Source organism: Natrix helvetica (genome assembly GCF_964273705.1).
Source record: "Natrix helvetica genome assembly, chromosome: 4".
Taxonomy (NCBI): domain Eukaryota; kingdom Metazoa; phylum Chordata; class Lepidosauria; order Squamata; family Natricidae; genus Natrix; species Natrix helvetica.
The window spans coordinates 56,649,168-56,672,794 of NC_138550.1; the positions used below are offsets into that span (position 1 = coordinate 56,649,168).

General features: G+C 37.9%; 1 protein-coding gene across 1 annotated transcript in view; it reads right to left on the reverse strand.

Annotated features, from left to right (window-relative positions):
• Positions 1-23,627, reverse strand: part of DSCAM (DS cell adhesion molecule) — a 379,550-nt gene that overhangs the window by 45,892 nt on the left and 310,031 nt on the right. The window contains exons 19-25 of the mRNA XM_081950395.1: positions 22,662-22,817; positions 15,208-15,341; positions 11,182-11,335; positions 6,394-6,511; positions 2,845-3,008; positions 1,891-1,989; positions 557-745 (exon numbers count right to left, since the gene is read on the reverse strand). Of these exons, the coding sequence (XP_081806521.1) occupies positions 557-745; positions 1,891-1,989; positions 2,845-3,008; positions 6,394-6,511; positions 11,182-11,335; positions 15,208-15,341; positions 22,662-22,817 (1,014 nt within the window). The remainder of the gene's footprint in view (positions 1-556; positions 746-1,890; positions 1,990-2,844; positions 3,009-6,393; positions 6,512-11,181; positions 11,336-15,207; positions 15,342-22,661; positions 22,818-23,627) is intronic.

Consider the following 23,627-nt stretch of genomic DNA (forward strand, 5'->3'; position numbering starts at 1 on the left):
AGGCACAATGACTTCAGGACTCTCCGATGGGAATCTCTCTTTAATCTTCAAGTTGGAATGCATTTTATTTCTGTTTGTTTTACTCTTGTGTAAGATATTTTAAAGCAACTTTTTTTCATTTCTCCCCTTTGTCCACTGCTTTCTATTCATAGCTATAGTTTTTTGGAGTTCTTTGTGTATGATATTTTTGGGGAGAGGATATACATTGGGAAGGGGGTAATGGCAGTTTAGAATGCAATTGCAAAGATGTTCAGAACTAAATGAACTATAATCTGTTGAAATCTAAGAAGACTCTGTTCCCCTGGAGACCTACATTCAGTGCACAAATCATTGCGTAGACTCCAATACCTTTGTCAGACTAGATGACAAAAATTCTAACAAGTTACAATAACCAATATTAGAGGCATGGCCTAAGACTTCAGCATATATTGCATATTACAGTAAAGATTCCTCAATGGATTTGTTTCATTCACATTTTATGGAAAATAATTCACAGGTCCAACTTTTCAAACTATTTTGCAGATTTAGAATAAAGGTAGGATATAATTTCAAATACCTTTCCCAAGTGTTTTGGCCTCTATGATCTCACTGATACGGCCTGGTCCCACACCATTCTGAGCTGTCAGAGTAAACTTGTACCACGTGCCACACTTCAGTGTTTCCAATCGATAGGAACGTTCACTCGGGCTAATAGGAAAACTACCCCATTGTTCACTGTTGTCTTCAGAGTATTGCAGTATGTAACCTATCAAAGATTAAAACAAAAACAAAACATAGTCCAATAATGCAGAACACTCTAATTAATTAGATTTTAAAAATCAAATAAATCAAGGACTATTTCTACATCAGTGGAACTAATAAGAACTTTGAAATTCTTCTGCAGTTTCTTGGATTTTTTTTTTTTTAAAGTTGGAGATGGGACTACATTTCTAGAATGTGTGGGTTGCCAGTTTTAAATGGGATTACATTCTGCCTGAAGAAGAAAGTACAGTTTAAAGACCTCAATCTTGTTCTGGTTTTCCAATCGGCGACACTTTTTATTACCTTCAGATGATATGCCACTTTATGCCACTTGCATCCCTTTCTGGAAACAAGATAATAAAATGATAGATTTCATGCTGATAACCTCCAGGTTCGAATGTAGTAATGCATTCCATGTGGAACTACAAAGGGGCCTTTGGGTTTATTCCAGAAACATGTACACTGATACTGCTCTGTCTGCCAATTCAATTTGTTACAAAATAAGAAGCAACAGCCATTGATTTAAATCCCTGCCTTAAGTCTAGGATCTGTGAGAACATTTACCTTTCTATATGAACTTCCAGTATATACTGAGATCAACTGAGGAAGCTCATCTACAACTGTTATGAACTGATCTGATCCTGATTCAAGATAGTTTTCTGTGCTGTGGCTGTTCTAGTTATTTCAACTGCTCTCCTTGCAGAATTGAGTATCACTTTGAAGAGGCTTGGGTTGGTTACTTGTTAGATTTAACTATCAAATGTACTTATTTTATTTGCTTTTATTTTTATTTTAATAATTTTAATGCTTTTAATTTATTCAAAGCTGCCGAGAGAATTCAGTAATGAACAATATCCGAGATGAAATATAATATGGATCAATCAAACCAAAATCAGGATTGATAGTAATTTTTTAATAATCCATTCTAGGCATATCATAAAATATTTTGTTAGCTAAATAACTGTCATCTCTGATTCATATCGGACACTATTATGCAAATCCTTACTGTCAAGTAAGCAGTATTATTCAGATAACTGAAGTTTTTGATAAGCAAAACTAGCATAACCTTCTGTTGGGATGAAATGGCAACATACACTGCTTTAAAAAAACATACATTCTGGCATTGAAAGGGAACTATTTGAATGTTACCTCGAATAGAGCTGCCTCCATTGTCTCCAGGTATCCAGGAAAGAGTGATGGAGGAAGAGGTGGTTTTGGATACAGTAAGTCTAGGCTGGTCAGGTGGAACTAAATAAAAATAGTTAAAAGTAGAAATGAAGAATTGTTTGAGTAATAATTTGATTTTAAATACATTTATCACAGAATTGAGGTGGGAAAATATATAAATCGTATTTGTCGATTTGTCTGGTAATATGGCATCTTCAATTAAAACATAGCAGGAACATTCTTTTTCCTTAACTATTCAAATACTATATAATTTTAGCTGGCATTCGTAATCATATTTTTGCCCTTGACTTTTCCACCACCACAGTCCCTGCATAATCATCTTCCAGGAGGCAGAAAAAATACTTTTCCAACTATTCCTATACATCAGATGTATCACCCTTTCATATATGGTTGAACTGCAGTTCCCAACATCACTCACAATTAGATCTATTGATAGGCTGGTAAAAGTCAGAACAATGCACTACTGTCTCCAATCACTTGTATGTCACTGAAAAATAACATCCGTGTCATTAAGTCACTGCTGAAAGTTCACTTAACATGCTTTTTAAATATAAAGCACGCTACTGTGTTAACCTAGAAAATGGAGCTTGTTCATGATTAAATCAGAAATGGATCGCGTATGGTGTGAACACAGCAATTTAATCAATTCTTATCATTTGAAAGTTTCCTGTAATGCTCAGAATAAATCTGCTTCCAAGTAATTTATATATACTGATTCTAATTCTCTGAACCAAAGAACATATCCATTGTATAGCCTCTGAGATATCTGAGAGCTGCTATTATTCTCCTTGTTGCTTTCCAGGGACACACTATAATTTTTCAATTTATGTTTTGAAACGTTCATTTATCCTTATAATAATAACAAAATCCTTAAGCTAAGAAATAGTTGCAGTGAAAGAAACATTGTTAACTTACCTTGAACTTGCAAATTCAAAATAATTTCATCTGATCCCCAGTTATTAGTAGCCACACAACTGTAATATCCTGAATCTTCTGCTTTCACAGTATGGATAACAAAACTGCCATTGCTAAAGATGCTTCTTCGCCCATCAATCATCACTAGACTGGGTGTCCCGTTACTGCCTCACAGGAAACAAAAACCATACATTAAAGAAGTTACAACCAATATAACTTATATCTGGGTTAGTTTTAAAAATACAGAAGGGAAATGCCTGGAAAGAAAATAGCTTAGTTCAATAGCAAGATTATTCAGATTCAATGATACAAAGCTTTAGCTGGGGGCAGATGTGAACTATTTCCTGAGTTGGAGTTAGGCTCCAGTCTCCCAGTTTTGAGTAGGTCTCTTGTCTCAAGTGACAGCAAGGCAGGGAGATGGAAAGGAAGCAGACCAGATATATAGCTTAGGTGGTTGTTTGATGAATTGAGTGTCTGAGGGGATTGTTTGACTCAAGGCTGAGTGTGATCTGTGATTGATGACAGGGAATTCCTTGGGCAGGGAGGGTCTGATAATACGAGGAGGGAAAGTTATGGTGGGATGAGATTTTAGTTGTGATGGGCAAAGGCCACATTCAGAAAAGGTGGTAACTTAATTAATCCCTCCCTTCCAACTCTTAGTTCTCATTCCAGGCATGGCTCTAGATCCCTAAAATCCAGGGCCTTCGGTTGCTATAATGAAGTTTTTAATGATGATAGAGCAGACTGGCATGCTTTTTTGAAACCAGAGAGAAGAGGAGGAAATTCCTCTCACAAATCATTCTCTACATGTTTGGGGTTTGGCATCAGCCTTGGTCTCTGGAATGGTAATGCCAGGGAGAAGCAGTAGTTACTGTAATCCATGAATCTCTGCTGGCATCAAGATACATTCACCATAGAGAACCAGATGTGAGATCCTGTTTGGGCCCTATGTAATTCCTCCCCCCCCCCCCACTGCAGAGTGGGATCCTTGCCAAGACTGCTTGACTTGATTCCAGGTAGCATTAGAGGATTTCAACCTGCCTTCCCTTAGTGAGGAGTCTGGAGTTATCCAGAAGTTAATGGCTGCCATGACCCAACTTACTGAGGGTCCAACATATGAAAGTCACACATTAGAGGTTTTTTGTCTTAGGGGAAACATAATGTGATTTGAAACTGGAGGGCATGATCATGGGCAGATCACTCTCGAAATTGCTGTGGAGTTTTGCGGTGCAATCTCCCTCACAGTGGAAGAAGGTATTATATTGGCCCATTCAAGGCATCTGATAGATCCAACAGGCTCTTGGAAAGTCTCTGAATATTCTCATGGACAGTTTGGCTGAAACTGTAGTTAACCACTGGAGCAAAGAAGTGGATGGAGAATCAGATCAGATTGCAATGAAGTACGGCTCCCTAATTTTATATCCACTGCAGCTCCTTCATTCACTGAGAAGCTCAAGAAGATGCAGAGGAGACTCCGTGGGGGGCATGTGAAAGAAAACCTGTCTTAAATCTGACCAAAAACTAGCAAAGGTCATATTTGAACGTATGGAGTAGCAATTCAAGTGGCAAAAAGGAGATATTATGTCACCCATTTTGCATCTGCTGAATGTCACTCAGTGGTCCTTTTCAAGACATCCTTTTTCCTTTTAGAAAAACATGTTTGTACAGCTTTCTAAAAGGTCTCTGTGAAGAAGCATTTCCAAAGCATTTGGCAGGCAAAACCATGTAATTTCGAGAGCTGCTAGACTTGAGTTAAACAATGCCAGTGGAAGAGTCTGCTAGACTTGAGGCAGGCTCATTTGGAGACTGTAAGCTCCAAGGAAGTGAATGCTTTGCAATATCAATTCTGCTACTTCCTAATCAGATTTCTGGCTGGTTAAGGCACTGTCACCACCTTGAGCCTTTTTCTGGAATGCTCTACATACACGGTATTTTCTCATATAGATACGGCAAATAAATAAATTAAATTAAGGGAGTACACCCCACCCTTAGGAAATCAGATTAATGCAGCAAATCACTTTTATAGAAAATGTTGAAGAACTGAGGAGCTGCTGGATCTAGTTGCTGCCTGTTTGGGACCAGACCAACAGCTGAAGCCATTGCAGCAGACTTGCCAATAAAAGCCATGGCTGTAGACAAGGCAGCTATGAGGGAGGACAGGCAGTGTGAGCAGGAAGATAAGCAAGTCAGGTTTATTGTTGAATATCCTCAGCTGCCTGTCCCACCTAAGCCTGCCAGGCTTTAGCCTCTTCCTCAAAGAAGAATTTAACAAGTAGCTAGATAGCATCTGAGCAGATTACTTGGTCGGCTAAGCCTTGTTGCAGAGGTATTATGCTGCATTTGAACGAATCACAAGGAAGCGTTCTTATGTACCCTGGCTGGAATCACTATAGTGTTAAAATTCAATCGTTTGAGAGAATCCGATTTTGCAGAGATCAGAGGAAATCAAAAGAAACCATTTTAATGCCACCTGCTGGTTGAGGTTTACATTACAGCACCTTGGATATACAATACCAAAAAAAGGTAGTACTGTACTGACTTTAGAAAAATATTTGTAATATTGTACCAATATTACATTGGTGTAGTATTAATTCACTATTTTTTAATCTCAAGGATTAAATACATCAGCTATCAGTACCCATGGTAACAAAAATAATTTAACTTGGAGAAAAATTTGGAAAAAACAATCTCCTTATACCCTTTCTGCATTTATATATAAAACATAGTATCCTCAGCATAGTGGTGTCAGTTTAAAGATGGAAGGTCTTCAGTTACAGAATACAGCAGGATCTGACTGAGTGATGAATTATTTAATTAAATGGAAAAAAAGCAAAAGTGAAAAAAGACCCTAGAAACAAAGCCATCCTAATACACTAATTTGTAAAAGAACTTTGTAAAATGCCTGGCAACAAAAGATTAGCTGAAACCCACTAATAAGGAAGTTGTTCTTTGATATGTTTGAGGTAACTCCTAACATCTGCAAAAAATACACAGACTGTACGTTAAAGATAACTATTCTTAATGTTAAAACTGCTTTACTAGAACCCGTACCTACATATGTTGAATTAAATTATATAAAAAGGTAGAAAATAGTTCAAGTAAACCCAGATTAGGCAAATTATGGATTAATCAGGTCTATGATTAAGAATGACTGGGAGTTGATAACAAGGAGTCACAAAATAACTCAGAAGATACACAGTTCTCTGGATTTTGTGTAAGCATTGCTGTTGCACCTGTCTTTTTGCAGACGTGAGAGGGAAGGGACTAGAAAAAAAAAGATACTGCTTCTTTTAGCAGTTCATTCATTAAAATTAATGCAACTCTTAAAGCATCCATATCTTGTTTTTCTGGCTCATGCAAAACTTGAAAGGAAATAGGTTGTTTTAATTAAACGCAGAGAAGTGATGTACTCGTATTCATATGAGATGTATTTCTTCTGAATAACTTTCAAAGCACGCATTGGCCTAATTACAATCCCTCCCTTCCTTTTTTCACACACCCGATGACATAACAACCTTCATTTGCACTGCACACATAGTTGTTGGTTACCTTTCTTTCATCCATTTAACGGTAGGTACAGGATCTCCAACAGCTTTACAAGGGAGAATAATATCCTTCATCCATGGAGTTGTTACTGTGCCACTGAATGTCAAAATTCTGGCTGGAGCTAAGAAATAAAGGGGAAAAAAGGGCTAAGATGCAGAATAATATGGCATCTCTTTCTTGAGAGGAGAATAACAGGAGGTGGAAGAGGATTATGATGATTATAAAAATGTCTTACTTTGCTTACATAGACTAATTTATTTCAATCCACTTTACCAGTTGCTTAATGGAACACAGTATAATTTAACATCTGCTGAAAAGATAGTTGCAAAAGAATGATCCTAATGATAGTAATGGATAAAAATAAACATTGTGTTATTATTGCTTTCTTGCTTGCACTGAAGTACTAAACATGTTCAAACCTACTATCTGGTATGCTTTAAGGTATCTTTTCATGTTCTGTCATCATGCCTAAAATTCCTGGAACTTTATTGTGGGGAAAACCTGAAATGAGTTCATGCTTATCTTTCTCGGAAAAAGAAAGATATAAAGAAATAGTCTGGGGGTGCCATAGATTTTCAGAGATTGCACTTATTCACTGGAGAATTGGGGCAAACCAACTTGTATATATGTCCCTTGAATTTTTACATCTTCTTTGTTTCTTTGATGGAAACTTGGAAGGACAAAATGAAGTGAACCAATAAAAATAGCATGCCCAAGTGGAGGGAAAAGGGAAATGAAGCAAAGATAATTTTCAAGGAGGAATCTGAACGGCCAAATTCAAACCTGAATACTTAGAACAATTTCTAGAAACTTCTTTTTATAAAACAGTAGCTGAGAAGAGATGAATGTGATTCTCAGCACTGTAGGTATCATAGTGGCTCAGCAGAGATTATGTCCAAGCATCGCTTTGAAAGGTAAGTGGGAACTGTCTATTCTGTGAAAAAAATGGAAGAATTCCTTCAGGCGCACAAGTCTGCTTATGTGTTTTAACTGAATAAATTAATATATTGCTGTGTTCAGGTAGGCTGAAACTTGTTTAAGAGGATATTTGAGGAAGAACTCTGAAACATATTCTGTAGCTGAAGATTTTCTTTCTTTACTTAGTTTGTTGAGATAATTTAAATACCACCACCAATAGATAGAATATGGAGCAAATAAAACAAAGCACATCTAACTGCAAAGTTGCTATTTCAAAGATTTGGTTAACGTAAGTAACTTCACAAAATTATACTTGACTAATCTGTTTCATTCAACAGATAGCAATAAAAATGTCTCACACTAAACACGAATTGCTGTACACGAAAAGGTTAGGTATACTTTGGGATTCTAATCTGCATTTCTGCTTCCCATTCTCCATCTATGCCTAAACATGCTGCTATTTTTGCAGAAACTAAGTAAATTATACAGCCATTTTTCATCAAATTTGTCTAATATAGACATGTTGGAGGCACCCAGTCTAGCAAGAAGGAGGGATTGAGCACGGACCTACCTTGGAATCACTGCACAATTGCACAAGGCTACAGTTGACACCCCCCCCCCCACTTTAAGTTCTTGAAGTATTATCTAATTGTTCCCAGGAGTAGGTTGCCAGATGGGAGATTCCTGAATTATAAGCAGAACATAATAAAGTAGTTTGCTTGAACTTTGCATATGTGGTTGTTTACACTTGGCAAGACCTCACGTTGCAAGACCTCACATATTATTTAGAGATGCAAAAGAGCTTGATAAGACTGCTGAATAATTTTGTGGTGATCTGGATAAAGATAGTGCATCCCTTTGTGCCCTATTAGACCCCCCACAAGCTTTAGATAACATCAACCCAGGGATGGGTTTCAACAGGTACGGACTGGTATGGCCACACCGGATGGTGAAATTTAGCATGCCTTTCCATACCCGTTGGTCAGGAGGCCCTGTACCAGAACGCTCCCTCCCCTCATTCGCTCTTTCACTCGCCCCGCCCAGCCACACCATGCTGCCGAAAAGTTCTCAGAAGAAGAACCAGAAGAAGAAAGAACTGGTGAGTGGCTGATGTGGGGGTGGGGAGGATGTTGGGGAAAAGGGAAGAGGCAGAGGGGCTGCTAGAAGAGTGTGTGCGTGTGCACAGGCTGTGGGTTTTAAAAATGTCTCAGTGAATCCAGGAAGAGGGAAGAGGCAGAAGGGCTGGAAGTGTGTGCTGTGCACAGGCTCTGAGTTTTAAAAACCGTCTGAGTGAATCCAGGAAGATGGAAGAGGCAGAGGGGCTGGAAATGTGTGCATGTGCACAGGCTCTGAGTTTTAAAAATGTCTGAGTGAATCCAAGAAGAGGCAGAGGGGCTGGAAGAGTGTGTGCTGTGCACAGTCTGTGAGTTTTAAAGACGTCTGAGTGAATCCAGGAAGAGGGAAGAGGCAGAGAGGCTAGAAGTGTGTGTGTAAGGTGGTCAGTAATGTTGAAGACTGGCATATTTCCTCTGTATGTAGCTGTTTTATTATTTTGTGCACTTATTTTATTCTTATTTAAGTAGTAAGTGCACAAAATAATAAATTTCCTTTTTTATATCTTCTTTTTGTAGGTCATTCTTTGGGGCAAAGAATTCCATGACATTGCCTTGGCCACTCCCACCCAGTCACATGGCTGCCAAGCTTCTCCCACCCGGTCATATAACTGCCAAGCCACTCCCACCCAGCCACATGACTGCCAAGCTACTTCCACCCAGTGACATGACCACCAAGCCACTCCCACAAAACAGGCCACACCTACAGAATAGGTTCTAAAAAAAATTGAAACACACCACTGCATCAACCATGACATTCTTCCTGATTGCGTATGAGAGTTGGAGACAGAAAGGAGGCCCTACTCTTAAGAGAGGAGGTCAGTGAACTGAGGCTCCTCCTACACTCACAATTGCTGTTAGATGGAATTGTGCACACTATAGTCATAAGCGTCTTTCCCCAGAACCAACTAATGCACCAGCTGCAATTCCATCTAGCTACACAAGGTTTTATAACTGTAGCTCATCTTCATTTGGTCTACTGCAATGTGGAGCTGCCTCAACCAGTCAAAAACTGTAGTTGGTCTAGAATGCAGCGACCTGTTTATTAGCAGATATTAATTAACAGAAACACATAATACCTGCATTGTACGTCTTCCACTGATTCCCAATAGGTTTCTGGGTCAACTCAAAATGCCAGTTCTGATATATAAGGTGCTGTACAACATGATTTCAAGTCATCTGCAGGACTACTTTTTCCAGTCAGAATTGTCCTGCCTGGTACATTCATCATAGGAGAAGTTGTTGGTTCTTCCCCATTTCCGTAAAACAAGGAGGCATTGCTTTTAATTGTCGTCCTAGTTTTATGGACCAGCTTCCCACAAAAATTATACTTGCACTCTTTTTAATAGAATTTTAAAACTTGGTCAAGAATGAGCAATTTGAGAGATGGTTTGGTATTAATTAGTTCATTGACATCCATCATTATTATTGTCATATCTATTAATAATTTTTGGATGATGATGATGATGATGATGATGATGATGATGATGATGGGTCTGCAAATTTTATGATGATGGTGATGCTGCTCATCTTTTAGTATATCAATCACCAAGAATATTTAAACTGTTGATTATAATTTGTAGCTATAAACTATCACAGTATTTTTTCAGCCAAGAAGATTAAGTAGAAACAACAGCTCATAATGAAGAGCAGACAATATGGCAAGAATCTGATTTAAATCTTTTAGACCAGCATTACAAAAATAAAATAAAAAATAAGTGGAATGTTTAATCTCATTGGTTATTTTATCTAAATAGTATGTCAAAGAAATTCATTACAACTAGTGCTTCTAGAACAAATAAAGCAATGTAGATTATTTCACTTTGGACACTGCTGGGCCACATAACAGGAGGAAAAGAAGATTTCGACTTCTTACTTCAAAACAATGATGTGGCATTGCACACCAAAACAACCAGACACAAAGGCAGTTTTTCCTCCGTGCTATCACTCTGTTACCCAACTAATTTCCACAACACTGTCTATGCCCTGGCATGTCAAATCACCTAATCGGGCTATATATTACTTATTATCCTTCTCGTCTGCCTATTACTTACAGTGTTTCCTTAGATTCTTTTGACTATAACTTATTCTTGTATCTCATGAATTATTTTGATTGCTTTATTTAATATCCTATTGTGATTTATGTTGATTGCTTTAGTAACCTATGGCTATTACTGAGTATTGTATCTATGATTTATGATGACTGTATTTTATGATTATGATGATCACTTGTTGCTTCTATGTACACTGAGAGGTTATGTACTGGAGATAAATTCCTTGTGTGTGTCCAATCATACTTGGCCAATAAAGAATTTGATATACATGATGATCCTAAAAATTGTGATTATGGGCTGTTCAAGAAAAGTGTCTACTTTTTAGGAGAACTGTGCTAACAAATAAAGTTAAGATACAAAACACAAAATCAAATATGCAATAAAATACACAAAAGATACAAAAATACACAAACAAACAAAAAAGTAAAATACTATACACAAAGTTAGTTTGGTTGATCAAAAGGAATAGAAGTGAATGAAACCTAGCTAACATTGTGTTAAACCCCTAGAACAGGGGTGTCAAACTGGATTTCTTTGAGGGCCAGATCAGCATTGTAGTTCTCTGTGGGCCGGCCGGGGGTGGTGGTGGCAGGGAGCGGGGGGGGGGGGAGATGGGACAGACGCCTCCTGCAGCACTCTGCCAGTCTATCACTCAGTAATTCTATTAAGTTACATGTTGTACAATTTCAAAAGGGCGGAATCCTCACCTTTAGCTAATGGTTCCACAGTGATGATTTCGCTGCTGTTGCCCCTTCCTGCAGCCGTTACAGCCACAACCCAGACACTGTATTGTCGATTCCGGCTCAAATTAGGGATTCTGTAGGAAAATGAGTCAGGAGAAGCTTCAAATTCGCTGATTACCTGTGATAGGAAAGACAAATATTTCCAAACAAAAGTAAACAATATACATATATTGAAAGAGAGAGAAAGACCTGACATCTCAAACCAGAGGATAAAAAGCATGATAGCAGAATTTACAATAGCAAGTTCATACCAATCAGTTTTTTTTTAAATGGTTTAATTCTATTTTGTATCACTGTCTAAGCATATGTGTTATATAAATGTAGTCGATTTTCCAAAGTCAGCAATGTAAATGTAATCAGTGTACTGCCACTGCAGACCATTTCTTTGACAATAAAAATCAATCTTAGATGTGTGGTGACTGGTCAGAAAAATGTTAAGAAAGCAATGAATTGGTCTCAATCACATTTACCTGGGTACTTGCTGCAACTCAAAATAAAAGTAATACTAGCTGAGCCATTTATTTTTTTCTTTTTGTCACAGCGATCCCTTCTGGCCTTTGTGTAAAATTACATTATCTTCACAAATCAACAATGGTCTTAAGAGAAATCTCCAGGAATATTTAGATAATAATTTTTTTTAAAGAAAAAAATTAAAATACTGCATTTCCCCAGAAATAATCAAACTGGAAAATCTAAACAGCGCAGCAATTAATGCAGCTAAAACATTTAAAAGTTAGAAAATTTGTACAGGTAGTCCTCAACTTACGACCACAATTGAGCCCAAAATTCTACTGCTGAGACATTTGTTAAGTATGTTTCACCCCAATTTACATTTTTTCTTGTCACATTTGTTAACTGAATCACTGCAGTTTTTGAAGATCCAAAATATGCCCTAATTAATTTACTACCCTTGAGACAAAGTTCAAAAGAAATCCAGTCATTCATTAGGAGCAACATTTTGGCATGTTCTTCTGCGGAGCCAAATCTGATTTCCGGTTAATGGTGTCTGACCTTTACCCTGTGTCTCCCCTCCCCTCAGTCTGTGTCATAAATGACATCCACCAATGAGGTGCTGCAGCAGGCTGTAAACTTTGGCGTCTCACACGCCTGCTGTAGAAATCTAAGATCCGACCCTGGTCGAAGGTATGCATGGAATTCTCCCTCCCTTTTTCATGTCAACTTGATAATAGTCATGGAAACTCTTTACAAGTTGACACAGTTATTAAATTAGCAACATGGTTTTAAGTGAATCTGGTTCCCCCATTGACTTTGCTTGTCAGGAGGTCAGAAAAGGTTATTACGTGACCATGGGACCCGGCAACCATAATAAATATGAGTCAGTTGCCAAATGTCTGGATTTTGATTACATGATCATGGGGATGCTGTAATGGTTGTAAGTGTGAAAAATGGTCATAAGTCACTTTTCTCAGTGCCATTCGCACTGAATGGTCACTAAATGAATTGTTGCCAGCCAAGGACCTGTACCCATGAATAACGTGGATAAAAACATCAAACAAATATGATGTTGAAAATGGTTCATAATATTGAAATCTCCAGAAAAGTTCTTACAGCCAAAATTGGAAATAGCTTATTAGAATATTAGTTTGCAAAAAGTACAGTATTCAGCTATTGAAAGTATTCTATAGTGGTTAATTTCTTTATAATAATATTCCAGCTCCATCAAAATGTAACATATTGTATCTAGTGAGCAGGATATTAAATAGGGATAGCAGTGACACCTAGTGGCCATTTTGAAGCAGGACAATCACTTTCTTAAGATTTCAAACTTCAAAATCATAGTGAAAATACTGTCAAAAACACAGTCATAATAAAACTGCAGTAAATTAGGACTGTAAAGCCAACAGACAGTTCAATTTTAGTCTAATTAACCATAAATAATTTTAATTTAAATAGTAAATGAAATTGTTATTTCAATTGATTTCCATGCAAAATATGATGATTTCATCTAAATAGATAGATTTCATCTAAATAGATTTAATTCAAAAACAAAATCCTTTGATGTGATTTGGGTTCTCATTGCACTAAAGGAGAAAATAATGAGCTGTGAGTTGTTTAAGAACACTTACAAAATTAGTTCATAGGACTAATTTATTGTAATTCACAATTTAGAAATCTCAATGGCTGCACTCACTCACCCAAGTTGCTAAACCAAGTAAGCTACATTATGGCTTAGTAGTGCAAAGTGTAAACACAAGCCCTAATTAACAAATTCTGGATCCTTAGAATTCTTTTGGGGAGGAAATGGCAGACTGAAGATGGTTCCATGAAAGGTGGGCCCAATGGCCAAGATGGAATGAAGAGCCAGAGAGTAGACCAGCTCTTTGATAATTCCTCTACAGAGAAGGAGAGGACATGAGATTGCTCAAAAGTGAGGCTTCTGAAGACACACACACAAAAATCCTGGCAAGAAGGGGAACTGGTTTGCATAATATGAACCTCTCAACAACAGGAAAAAAAATGCCTGAAGGTAAGGGGTGCATGGCAGACCCTCAAGAGAATGGAGTGGTGGAAGCAATCATGTTGTTCCTCGAGGCTTACATACTTTGGAGAGATGGCAATTCTAAGTAGCAGTTGATGTACAGGCTTAGTGGGGTGGCTGCTGAAGGCCCTTGGCCTATACTTCAGGCCTAAACTCAGCCCCCAAAGACCGCTGTGAAGAAGTGGCCTAGATTGAGGGAAGATAGGCAAGTGTGGAGTGTGTTTGCAGTCGAATTGTATCATGCGACCAAGGGGATGCTGCAACAATCATAACTTTGGGCATGGGTCTTTCACTCCATTCAGCACAATCGTAATTTTGAACAGTCCTGGAACAAATGGTCATTAAATGGGGACTACTTGTATACTTATTGTGATGGAGTTGGGAACTCACTTCTACATATAATTCTTTTTGGTTTATTTATGCGTTCTTATTTTCTTCTTTCCTTTCTATTTCTCTGTTTTTTCCTCTTCCTTTCCTGTCTTTTCTGTACCTTCTACTTTTTATTTTTACTCTTGCTTTTTTTTTTTTCATTTTGCATTAGTTCACACCAATGGTTCTCGACCTTTTCCTCACCATGGACCCCTTTTAAATGCTTTTTGTGTCCACAGAGCATGGCCATGGACCCCCAAAGACTTAACTCAAGATTTAAATTGTGACATTTCTTCAAGCCTTTGCAGACCCCCTGCGACAACACTGCAGGTTCCTAGGGGTCCACGAACCACAGGTTGAGAACCACTAGCTTACACTGTTCTAATAACAATCTTTAATACATTATTATAAAAAAGAACTCTAGATGTTTCTGCATTAATGTGCAGAATAATATAATGCTACATGACATTAAATAGATAGTGAACTCAATTTTCACTTAGACCTTGCCGTGTCCAAATTCATTTAGAAACACTGTAACTTGTGCCATTCCTTTATTGAAAAATATATAGATTGACTGGAATTAACTTCCAAATTGCAGAAATGGAGAACTGTTCATAATGGACTAGATTTTCAATATCATCACATCCAATGAATTTCAACTCAGGCATACATTTCACATAGTCCAGGACAGTTTGATCCCAGGACATGGTTTTAGCAAGGGAATTGAAAAGTGCCTTTGATACATTCTGGAATTGTCTAGGATTCATTCTTCAACAGTAGCAAGTAGATTTCATAGAAACACCAGGCAGAAGCAGTCATTTCATGTTAATCTTCTGGTATCTGGTTTAGGACACAGTCTTAAAACAATCTGTTGTTATTTGACTACCAGCACTTTACCTTGAAAACCTGCAGACAGCCTTGCATGTATCTTCTCAGAAGTAAGTCCAAATGAGGTAACTGGGACTTATTCCTAGACAATGCATATGCAATCCAAACTCGAGTTTAGCAGACATTTAATGGACTACAAATGTCCCTCCTGCTACCAAAATCCAAATGAACTCTAAATAACCATTGGAATACAAATCAATAGTTTTGGTCATGTGACCTAATGGTTAACTTACTGTGGGATATGGGTGAGAGCAGAATACAGTATATTTTCGGATTACACCATTTAATTTGATGGGAGGCAGCCAAGATACAAACACAGTAGAAGCTGATGCTGCAGCTGCTTTAACTCCGGCAGGAGGACCTGGAACTGTAAGAACAACATATGCGGCTGTTGAAGTTGCAGAAATAATTCAGTGCATATTAATGTGCAAAGTATAGCAAATCTCAAGACAAATTCTTGCAACAATCAATAAACCAGGGCGAAAAATTTCAGCTAGCCTTATTACGCACAGCACTTAGACTTATATACCGCTTCACAGTGCTTTACAGCCCGCTCTAAGTGGTTTATAGAGTCGGCATATTGCACCCAACAATCTGGACCCTCATTTTATCGACCTCGGAAGGATGAGTCAACCTTGAGCCAGTGAAACTTGAATTGCCGAACTGCAGGCAGCCGGCAGCCAGCAGAAGTAGCCTGCAGTACTGCATTCTAACCACTGCGCCACCAGGGCTCTCGTATCCTCTAATATCATAGCCAATGTTAGGGTGCATTTTTTTGATCAGTTCACTGCAATCAAATTGGAGGTGACAAAGCAACTTTTGTACTGAATTGACCAACCTTATGAATACCTATTTATTTATTAATCAAATCTATATCTCTTCACAAGAATAACAAGCCTGTGAGGTAGGCTGGGCTGAGAGAGATGGACCAACCCAAAGTCACTTTGGAGAATGAGGCTCCTTGCACCCCCAAAACAAAGCATCTCTGTGTGATGCAGTGACTGTGAACAATCCATACCTATAGTGCAGAACTTTCTTTTTTTCCCCACCTGACTGTCATTCATTTCTAGTCTACCTTGGACAGGAAAACAGCCAAACAAAATATTGTCAGAAGTTGCTTCAATACCTGTGATAATTTTTAAACCTCTGTACAATAGTGCCAGTGCAAATTGAGGCTTTAGGTTTTGTAAATCTCAGCAGTATGCTGAATGTTTTTTCAGCTTAGATATCTCTTATTGCCTCGAAGGAAATGGAAATTATTTTTGAATGGTTTTCTTAATTTCCATAACCATGGCATTAATTTTAGAAATGATCAAAGAGTCCTGAAATAATGTAAGGTTTGCCTCTTGAAACTTAAAATGGTGTTGCTAGTAATGCAAATACTTTTATTATGAAGAAGATGAGAGAAATTTGCACCATTTGAGAGAATCTCTAAAAGTCAGGGTGGATAAAGCTGATGCGATCATTCAAAAATGGCTCTATTTTAACTAGAGAGTCCCTTTGTTTTTTAGTGGCTTATGGTAGTGATTTGGGAGACCGAAACGAAGAGGAGAAATGAAGGCAAAGTTATCATGATGCAGTTGTCAGAACATACCTAAAGCATATTCAACGTTTTTAAATGGTTGGAAATGGAAGGAAAGCTGATGTAGTATAATTTATCAAATATTGCAAATGCTATCAAATTTCAGTGAAAAACTAAGAATTGTGGCTACATTTTGCCCCAAAGTCTTAGTGTCTCTCTGTAACACACACACACACACATACACACACAGACAAAATTTCTTTCAGGGAAGCTGATTCAAATTAGGGAAGCAAGTCAGGAAGACTCATATTTTTAAATTGTAGGATGCAGAAAATACTCTTTAAGCAGAATATAATTGTTAATACAATACAATAGCAGAGTTGGAAGGGACCTTGGAGGTCTTCTAGTCCAACCCTCTGTCTAGGCAGGAAATCCGATACCGTTTCACACAAATGGCTATCCAACATCTTCTTAAAGACTTCCAGTGTTGGAGCATTCACAACTTCTGGAGGCAAGCTGTTCCATTGATTAATTGTTCTAACTGTCAGGAAATTTCTCCGCAGTTCTAAGTTGCTTCTCTCCTTGATTAGTTTCCACCCATTGCTTCTTGTTCTACCCTCAGGTGCCTTGGAAAATAGTTTGACTCCCTCTTCTTTGTGGCAACCCCTGAGATATTGGAACACTGCTATCATGCCTCCCCTAGTCCTTCTTTCTCTTAAACTAAACATACCCAGTTCCTGCAACCGTTCTTCATATGTTTTAGCCTCCAGTCCCCCAATCATCTTTGTTGCCCTTCTCTGCACTCTTTCTAGAGTCTCCACATCTTTTCTACATCGTGGTGACGAAAACTGAATGCAGTATTCCAAGTGTGGCCTTACCAAGGCATTATAAAGTGGTATTAATACTTCATGTGATCTTGATTCTATCCCTCTATTGATGCAGCCTAGAACTGTGTTGGCTTTTTTGGCAGCTGCTGCACAATGGTGGCTCATGTTTAAATGGTTGTCCACTAGGACTCCAAGATCCCTCTCACAGTTACTACTGTTGAGCAAGGTACCATCTATACTGTACCTGTGCATTTCGTTTTTGTTGCCTAAGTGTAGAACCTTACTCTTTTCACCATTGAATTTCATTTTATTAGATTGTGCCCAATGTTCAAGTTTGTCAAGATCCTTCTGTATCTTTAGCCTATCTTCTGGAGTGTTGGCTATTCCTGCCAGCTTGGTGTCATCTGCAAATTTGATGAGTTCCCCATTTATTCCCTCATCCAAATCATTGATGAAGATGTTGAAGAGTACTGGGCCCAAAACAGAGCCTTGGGGTACTCCACTGCATACTTTCCTCCATGTAGATGCAGTTCCATTGAGGACTACACGTTGAGTGTGGTTGGTCACCAGATCCATCTGGTGGTGATGCTGTCTAACCCACATTCTTCTACTTTATTTAGTAGTAGGTTATGGTCTACCTTATCAAATGCCTTACTGAAGTCCAAGTAAACTATATTGACGGCATTCCTCTGGTCCACCAATTTTGTCACATTATCAAAGAATGCAATAAGATTAGTCTGGTATGATCTGTTTTTGACAAACCCATGTTGGCTTTTTGCTATTACTTTGTTTGCTTCTAAGTGTTCACTAATTTGTTGCTTATCTTTTCCAGAATCTTTCCCCGGTGCTCCAGGATCTCTGAAAGATATAATTCAGTGGTTCTGAGATACCATCTGCCAGTTCCTTCAGAACCCTGGGGTGTAATCCATCCGGTCCTGGTGATTTGAACTCGTCTAGGGTAGACAGGTGCTCACTTACCATTTTCTTCCCTATTTCAACTTGTGTTCCTAATCTGATTTTTGTGGTGCTGTTTTTGATAGGTTGGACTGTTTTATCTCTTTGTGTAAAGACAGATGCAAAACATGAGTTAAATAGTTCTGCTTTCTCCCTGTTGCTTGTCACCTTCTTGCCACTTTCTCCCAGCAATGGACCATTGTTTCCTTAATTTTTTTCTTGTTTTTAACATGTTGGAAGAAGCTTTTTTTGTTATTTTTTACTTTTGTGGCAAGCCTTTCTTCATTGTGAGCCTTAGCTTTCCTCACTTCATCTTTACATGCTCGGGCAATTTGTTGATATTTGCCTTAGTTATGTCCCCCTTTTCCACTTTTTATACTTATCTTTTTTGTCTTTCAAATTGTCAGAGAGTTCTTTATGCAGCCATGCTGGTTTTTTTTTTTTTTGAGCTGTTATTTTTCTTCTTCATTGGTATTGTGCTAGACTGGGCTTTTGTAATCTCATTTTTCAAAATTTCCCAAGCTTCTTGAGTTGTTTTCCCCTTGAGGATTCTCATCCATGGAATTTTTCCCAAGCTCTCTCTAATTTTATTGAAATTAGCTCTCTTAAAGTCCAAGACACTAGTTTCACTTTGTTCTACTACTTGTGTTCGCATAATGTTGAATTCCAATATTGCATGGTCACTTGCCCCCAGGGTTCCTGTAGCTTCAACACCTTCTATCATTTCCTCTCTGTTAGTGAGAATTAAGTCCAATAAGGCTGATCCCCTTGTTCCCTTCTCTACTTTTTGGGAAACAAAGTTGTCTGCTAGGTTTGTTAGGAACCTGTTGGATCTTCCACTTGGTAAAAAGTTTGTTTCCCAGTTGATGTCAGGGTAGTTAAAATCCCCCACTACTATTGTGGTGTGCTTCCTACATACCTTAGTTAGCTGACTAGCAAAAAGTTCATCTACTTCCTCTGCTTGGTTGGGTGGCCTGTAGTATAGACCTATGGCAATATCATTTCCCCCCAACCTTTAATATTGACCCAAATGCATTCAAGATAGTTCTCATCATTGTTGTGCTCTATTTCTATAGAGAGGTAATTATTTCTTATATATAGTGCAACTCCACATCCTCTTTTATTCGGTCTATTTTTTTAAAAATAATTTAAATCCTTCTAGCTGTATGTTCCATTTGTCGGTTTCATCCCACCAAGTTTCTGTAATGGCAACAATATCGTATCTGCCCTCTTTTACTTGAATTTCTAATTCGCCCTGTTTATTCCTCATACTCTGTGCATTGGTGTATAGACATTTGAGTCCATTTTGATTGACCCTGTGTTTACTGTCTACATAACCTATGTTATGCCTGACTGCCACTATTTTCTTGCCACTTGTATGATTCATGCACATGGTATGGCACTCACTATTAAATGCTTGGTTTTGCTTGACAGCAGGAGTGATAATCTTACCCGCACAAACATCTGTGTTACATGCACTGATAACCCTATGAATTTTAGATTGCTGGGGACAGAAATGTTCTGTATCAATTAATTCTCTGTCCCCGCTGTTCAGTTTAAATGTTTATCCAGAAAATCTGTGAATTTAATGCCAAGTAACTCAGTCCCTTTCTTGGATGGGTGTAAACCATCTCTTTTGTACAGTTTTTCATTGCACTAGCTGCAGACATCATGACTAATAAAACCAAAGCCTTCCTTTTTACACCACTCCTTTAGCTACACATTAAACTCTGCTACACGCTGGCCCTTCCCTTTTTGTTCCTTATATACTGGTAAAACCTCTGAAAAGATAAGCCTACAATCTATACTACTAAGTTCATACCCCAAGCTCTAGAAATCATTCTTCACAGAAAGTACATCTTTTTGGGACAGATCATTTGTGCCAAGATCTATAATAGCATCAACATCACAGTCCTTACTTGCATTCTTAACTATCTTAAGAATAGGCCTCTTGTCTCCGCTGGCAGTAGCACCTGGCAGACACCTGACCTCTTTTAAAACCTCCATATCCTTTCCTAAATTTACATCCCTTATGATTGAATCACCAACCAGAAGGTGATTTCTCTTTTTGCATACCTTGCTCTTCTTGTGCGACTGATGTGTGATACCTGGTTCCCCATTTCGCCTTTCCGAAGTAAGTTCTTCATTTTGGACCATGATCCCCTGCTTATTTGAGTCATCATTATCACAACTGTCTTGACCTGACTCTTTAATGTCCCCATTAGGGTCAGCAAGGGCGCTATATCTGTTATTCTGGGTCACAGCAAAAGCTTTGTGCTTATGGTTCACAGCTCTCACCCTGCCAGATCCCACGGTTGTGCAGACTGCTCTTCTCCTGCAGGATCTTTGCCGGGGGGGGGGGGGGGGGCTGATAGAGTGGAATGGCCGAATTGGACACCTAATTTCTGCTTGGAGAGCACAGATTAGAGATTTTAGACAGGTAATCTGTCTATGTAGACTAGTAATTTGTCTACAAAGGGGACAGTATCCAAATTTGAAAAGAGTACTGCGAAAGACAGGTGCAAGACAGCTATTACATTGAACTAAACCAGTCATTTTGAAATAAATAAAATCACAATTTCAAGCGCACTAATCCAGAATGTATTATTACTATTTTGGTTTATGGACATATGATTTGTGTGCCGTTAGGTGCGCGGGCCACTACCTACTCCTCTTTGTCTCTCTGTTTCCCCCCTTCCAGCCAGCAGCTCCAATCATCAGCCACAGGAAAGTTCAAATGAAATGGAGTTAAAGGACCACTACCTACTCCTCTTTGTCTCTCTGCTTCCCCCCTTCCAGCCAGCAGCTCCAATCACCAGCCACAGGAAAGTTCAAATCTTTGTCTTATGTATAATGAGAATCAATGGACATGTGTGGGAGGAGGCAAAGTGAATATGGCAAAAATACTGTATAAAATCCAGAAACTACCATTCTAAACCACGTAGGACAGCCTCTATTGTTTCCTACAGTGAGAATAGCTCTACCATTGATTCTTATTGTACATAAGTAGCTAACTCAGTGAAGTCAGAAGAGCTTCTACTGCATACTGGTGTTTTTGGTGGGACTCTTGACTGAAATACATGTTGATAAAATACTGAGATGAAAGTGTGTAGTGTACTAAGAATACACACACACACATACCAAATTTAGGTTCTGCCCACTTCACTTTCAGAGGATACACACAAACACACACACACTCTTACATACAGTATATATAAAAACAATGCTGGACCGTGTTTCATCAAATAGGAAGAAAAAAGATTTCTTTAGTCCAAATTAGTACTACAGTATATTCTAGACTATTTTGCAGCAGCTATGGATCTAGCTGAATAGATCTGTCTATTAAGGGACACAGATTCATTGTTTTAATTAAGGTTTTACAATGTATTATTTCTAATGAATACAATAACTCAGCTCCCATGCTGTCACATACAACAGCCTGTGAAAATGCAATTTAAGCCTAGAGGATGGAGAGAAAATGACTGTGTTTAAATTTTAATGCTCAGTGAAATAAATCCTTGGATGGAAAAATAATTCTATAAATAACTCCATAAATAAATAATTCTATTTATAGTTTAAAAGGAACCCTAGCAAATGGAATAAATGAATATAAAAAACCCTAACATATTTTTTTTTGCTGCAACATTCTCTCTACTGTAAATGGAAACAATTTTTTTCCTGACTTCAACAAAGAATGAGAAAAATGCAAATCTTAAAATTAGTCTTTTTATTGTTATCTCAGTCAAAATTTAATTTTATGTAAACAGATGTAGTTAATTATGACTTTTAAAAGACAAGACTGAAAACGTAAGAAACATAAACACATACTGTATTGCTACTCATCTCCTGGATTTGTATTTATTGCATAAAAATGCAGATTATATTTATCTTTTTACCATTTTATGAGGAAAGGAATCTATGTGCTCCAAACCCAGGAACTCTAGAGGCAATCCCCACTGAATGCATTACTGTGATTCATTCAAAGCACATCTAAGTTCAGAAAATTTATTCCCAAACCTTCACAACAAATTAGCCCCCAAGATTAAGATAGAATGTGCCATAAACAAGGATCACAAATTAGTAGTTTATAATGAGCTAGGGGCATTTCTCTCTCTCTCTCTCTTTATGGCAACATCCATCATCCTGGGCAGTTGGTCAATGGGGAGAGGTGATGACAAACTCTGATAGACTGCTCTAAGGAGGCAATCCTACCCTCCCTAAAGATGTAGTTCATAGCAGACCACAGCAAAATATCTAAGTTTCCATGATTAGTGTCACAGTTATCATTTCACTGAAGGTGCATTTACAGAGGTACAGTAAGTGACAACCTGAGCAAAATCTAATAGTAGTGTTCCATTTCTACCACAGATATTTTGGGTCTTACCATCCTCCTTTGTCCGTGTGAAAATCTGTTCACTCCTGACCCCATCTCCAGCTCGTGTGAATGCCAACACCTGGATGCTATAGTTGGTGTATTTTTCCAAACCATCAAGCTCTAATGATGGTTGTACCGTAGTGACATTTTTGATTTCTCCCAGCTCTATAGAACCAAAAATTAATTTGAGTTAGCATAGTGACAGTAGCATTTTTCTCCCAATAAGTGGTAGTTATATTGCCATGGGAATAGGCCAGTAAAACTTGTGACCAGCATAGGGACTAAGTTTATTATGTTTATTAAATGAACATATTAAATTTCCATGCTGTGCATTTAATCAAACATTGTGATTGTCTTGTGGATAGAAAATAAACATGTCAAGTAATTTGAAACTCATAATGTGCCCTTCCCCCCCCCCCTATTTATTGTTTAAGTAAATCAAGTACACTATTAGGATATTGGGATTAGAAAATGATGTTATGTAATTTGTTGCTAATTCATGAAAATATGCTAAAAAAAATCTAAGTATGTTATATGCATTTAGAAAAATGGTTACAGAGATATTTTTTGTTGCAAAACAGACTGATATAAGAGCCAAAATGGACCTTGGTTTATTTTGTGGGAAACCAAACATTTTGGATCCAATGAACCGTTTCATTTTGTCCTGTTCTAGTGGAAGAAACAATTTCAAGTTACCTTTTAAAAATATATATTATATAACTTGATTTATTAACCAAGAATAATGGTGCCTAGATAGCACTTTTCCCAGACAAAACTGAGATTGCCTTCCTGGATAGTCAGCCTACAGAGGTTCTTCTTGACAATGGGGAGTTGCTGGCTAATTTGATCTGGAAAATTAGGACTTCTGGTTCACAATTAATTTAAAGTATAACCTTTATAAGTTATAGGAATTCAATCTCTGTGAGTTCAATATGATGAACAACATGAGCATTGCAGTCTAAGTCACACCTTCCA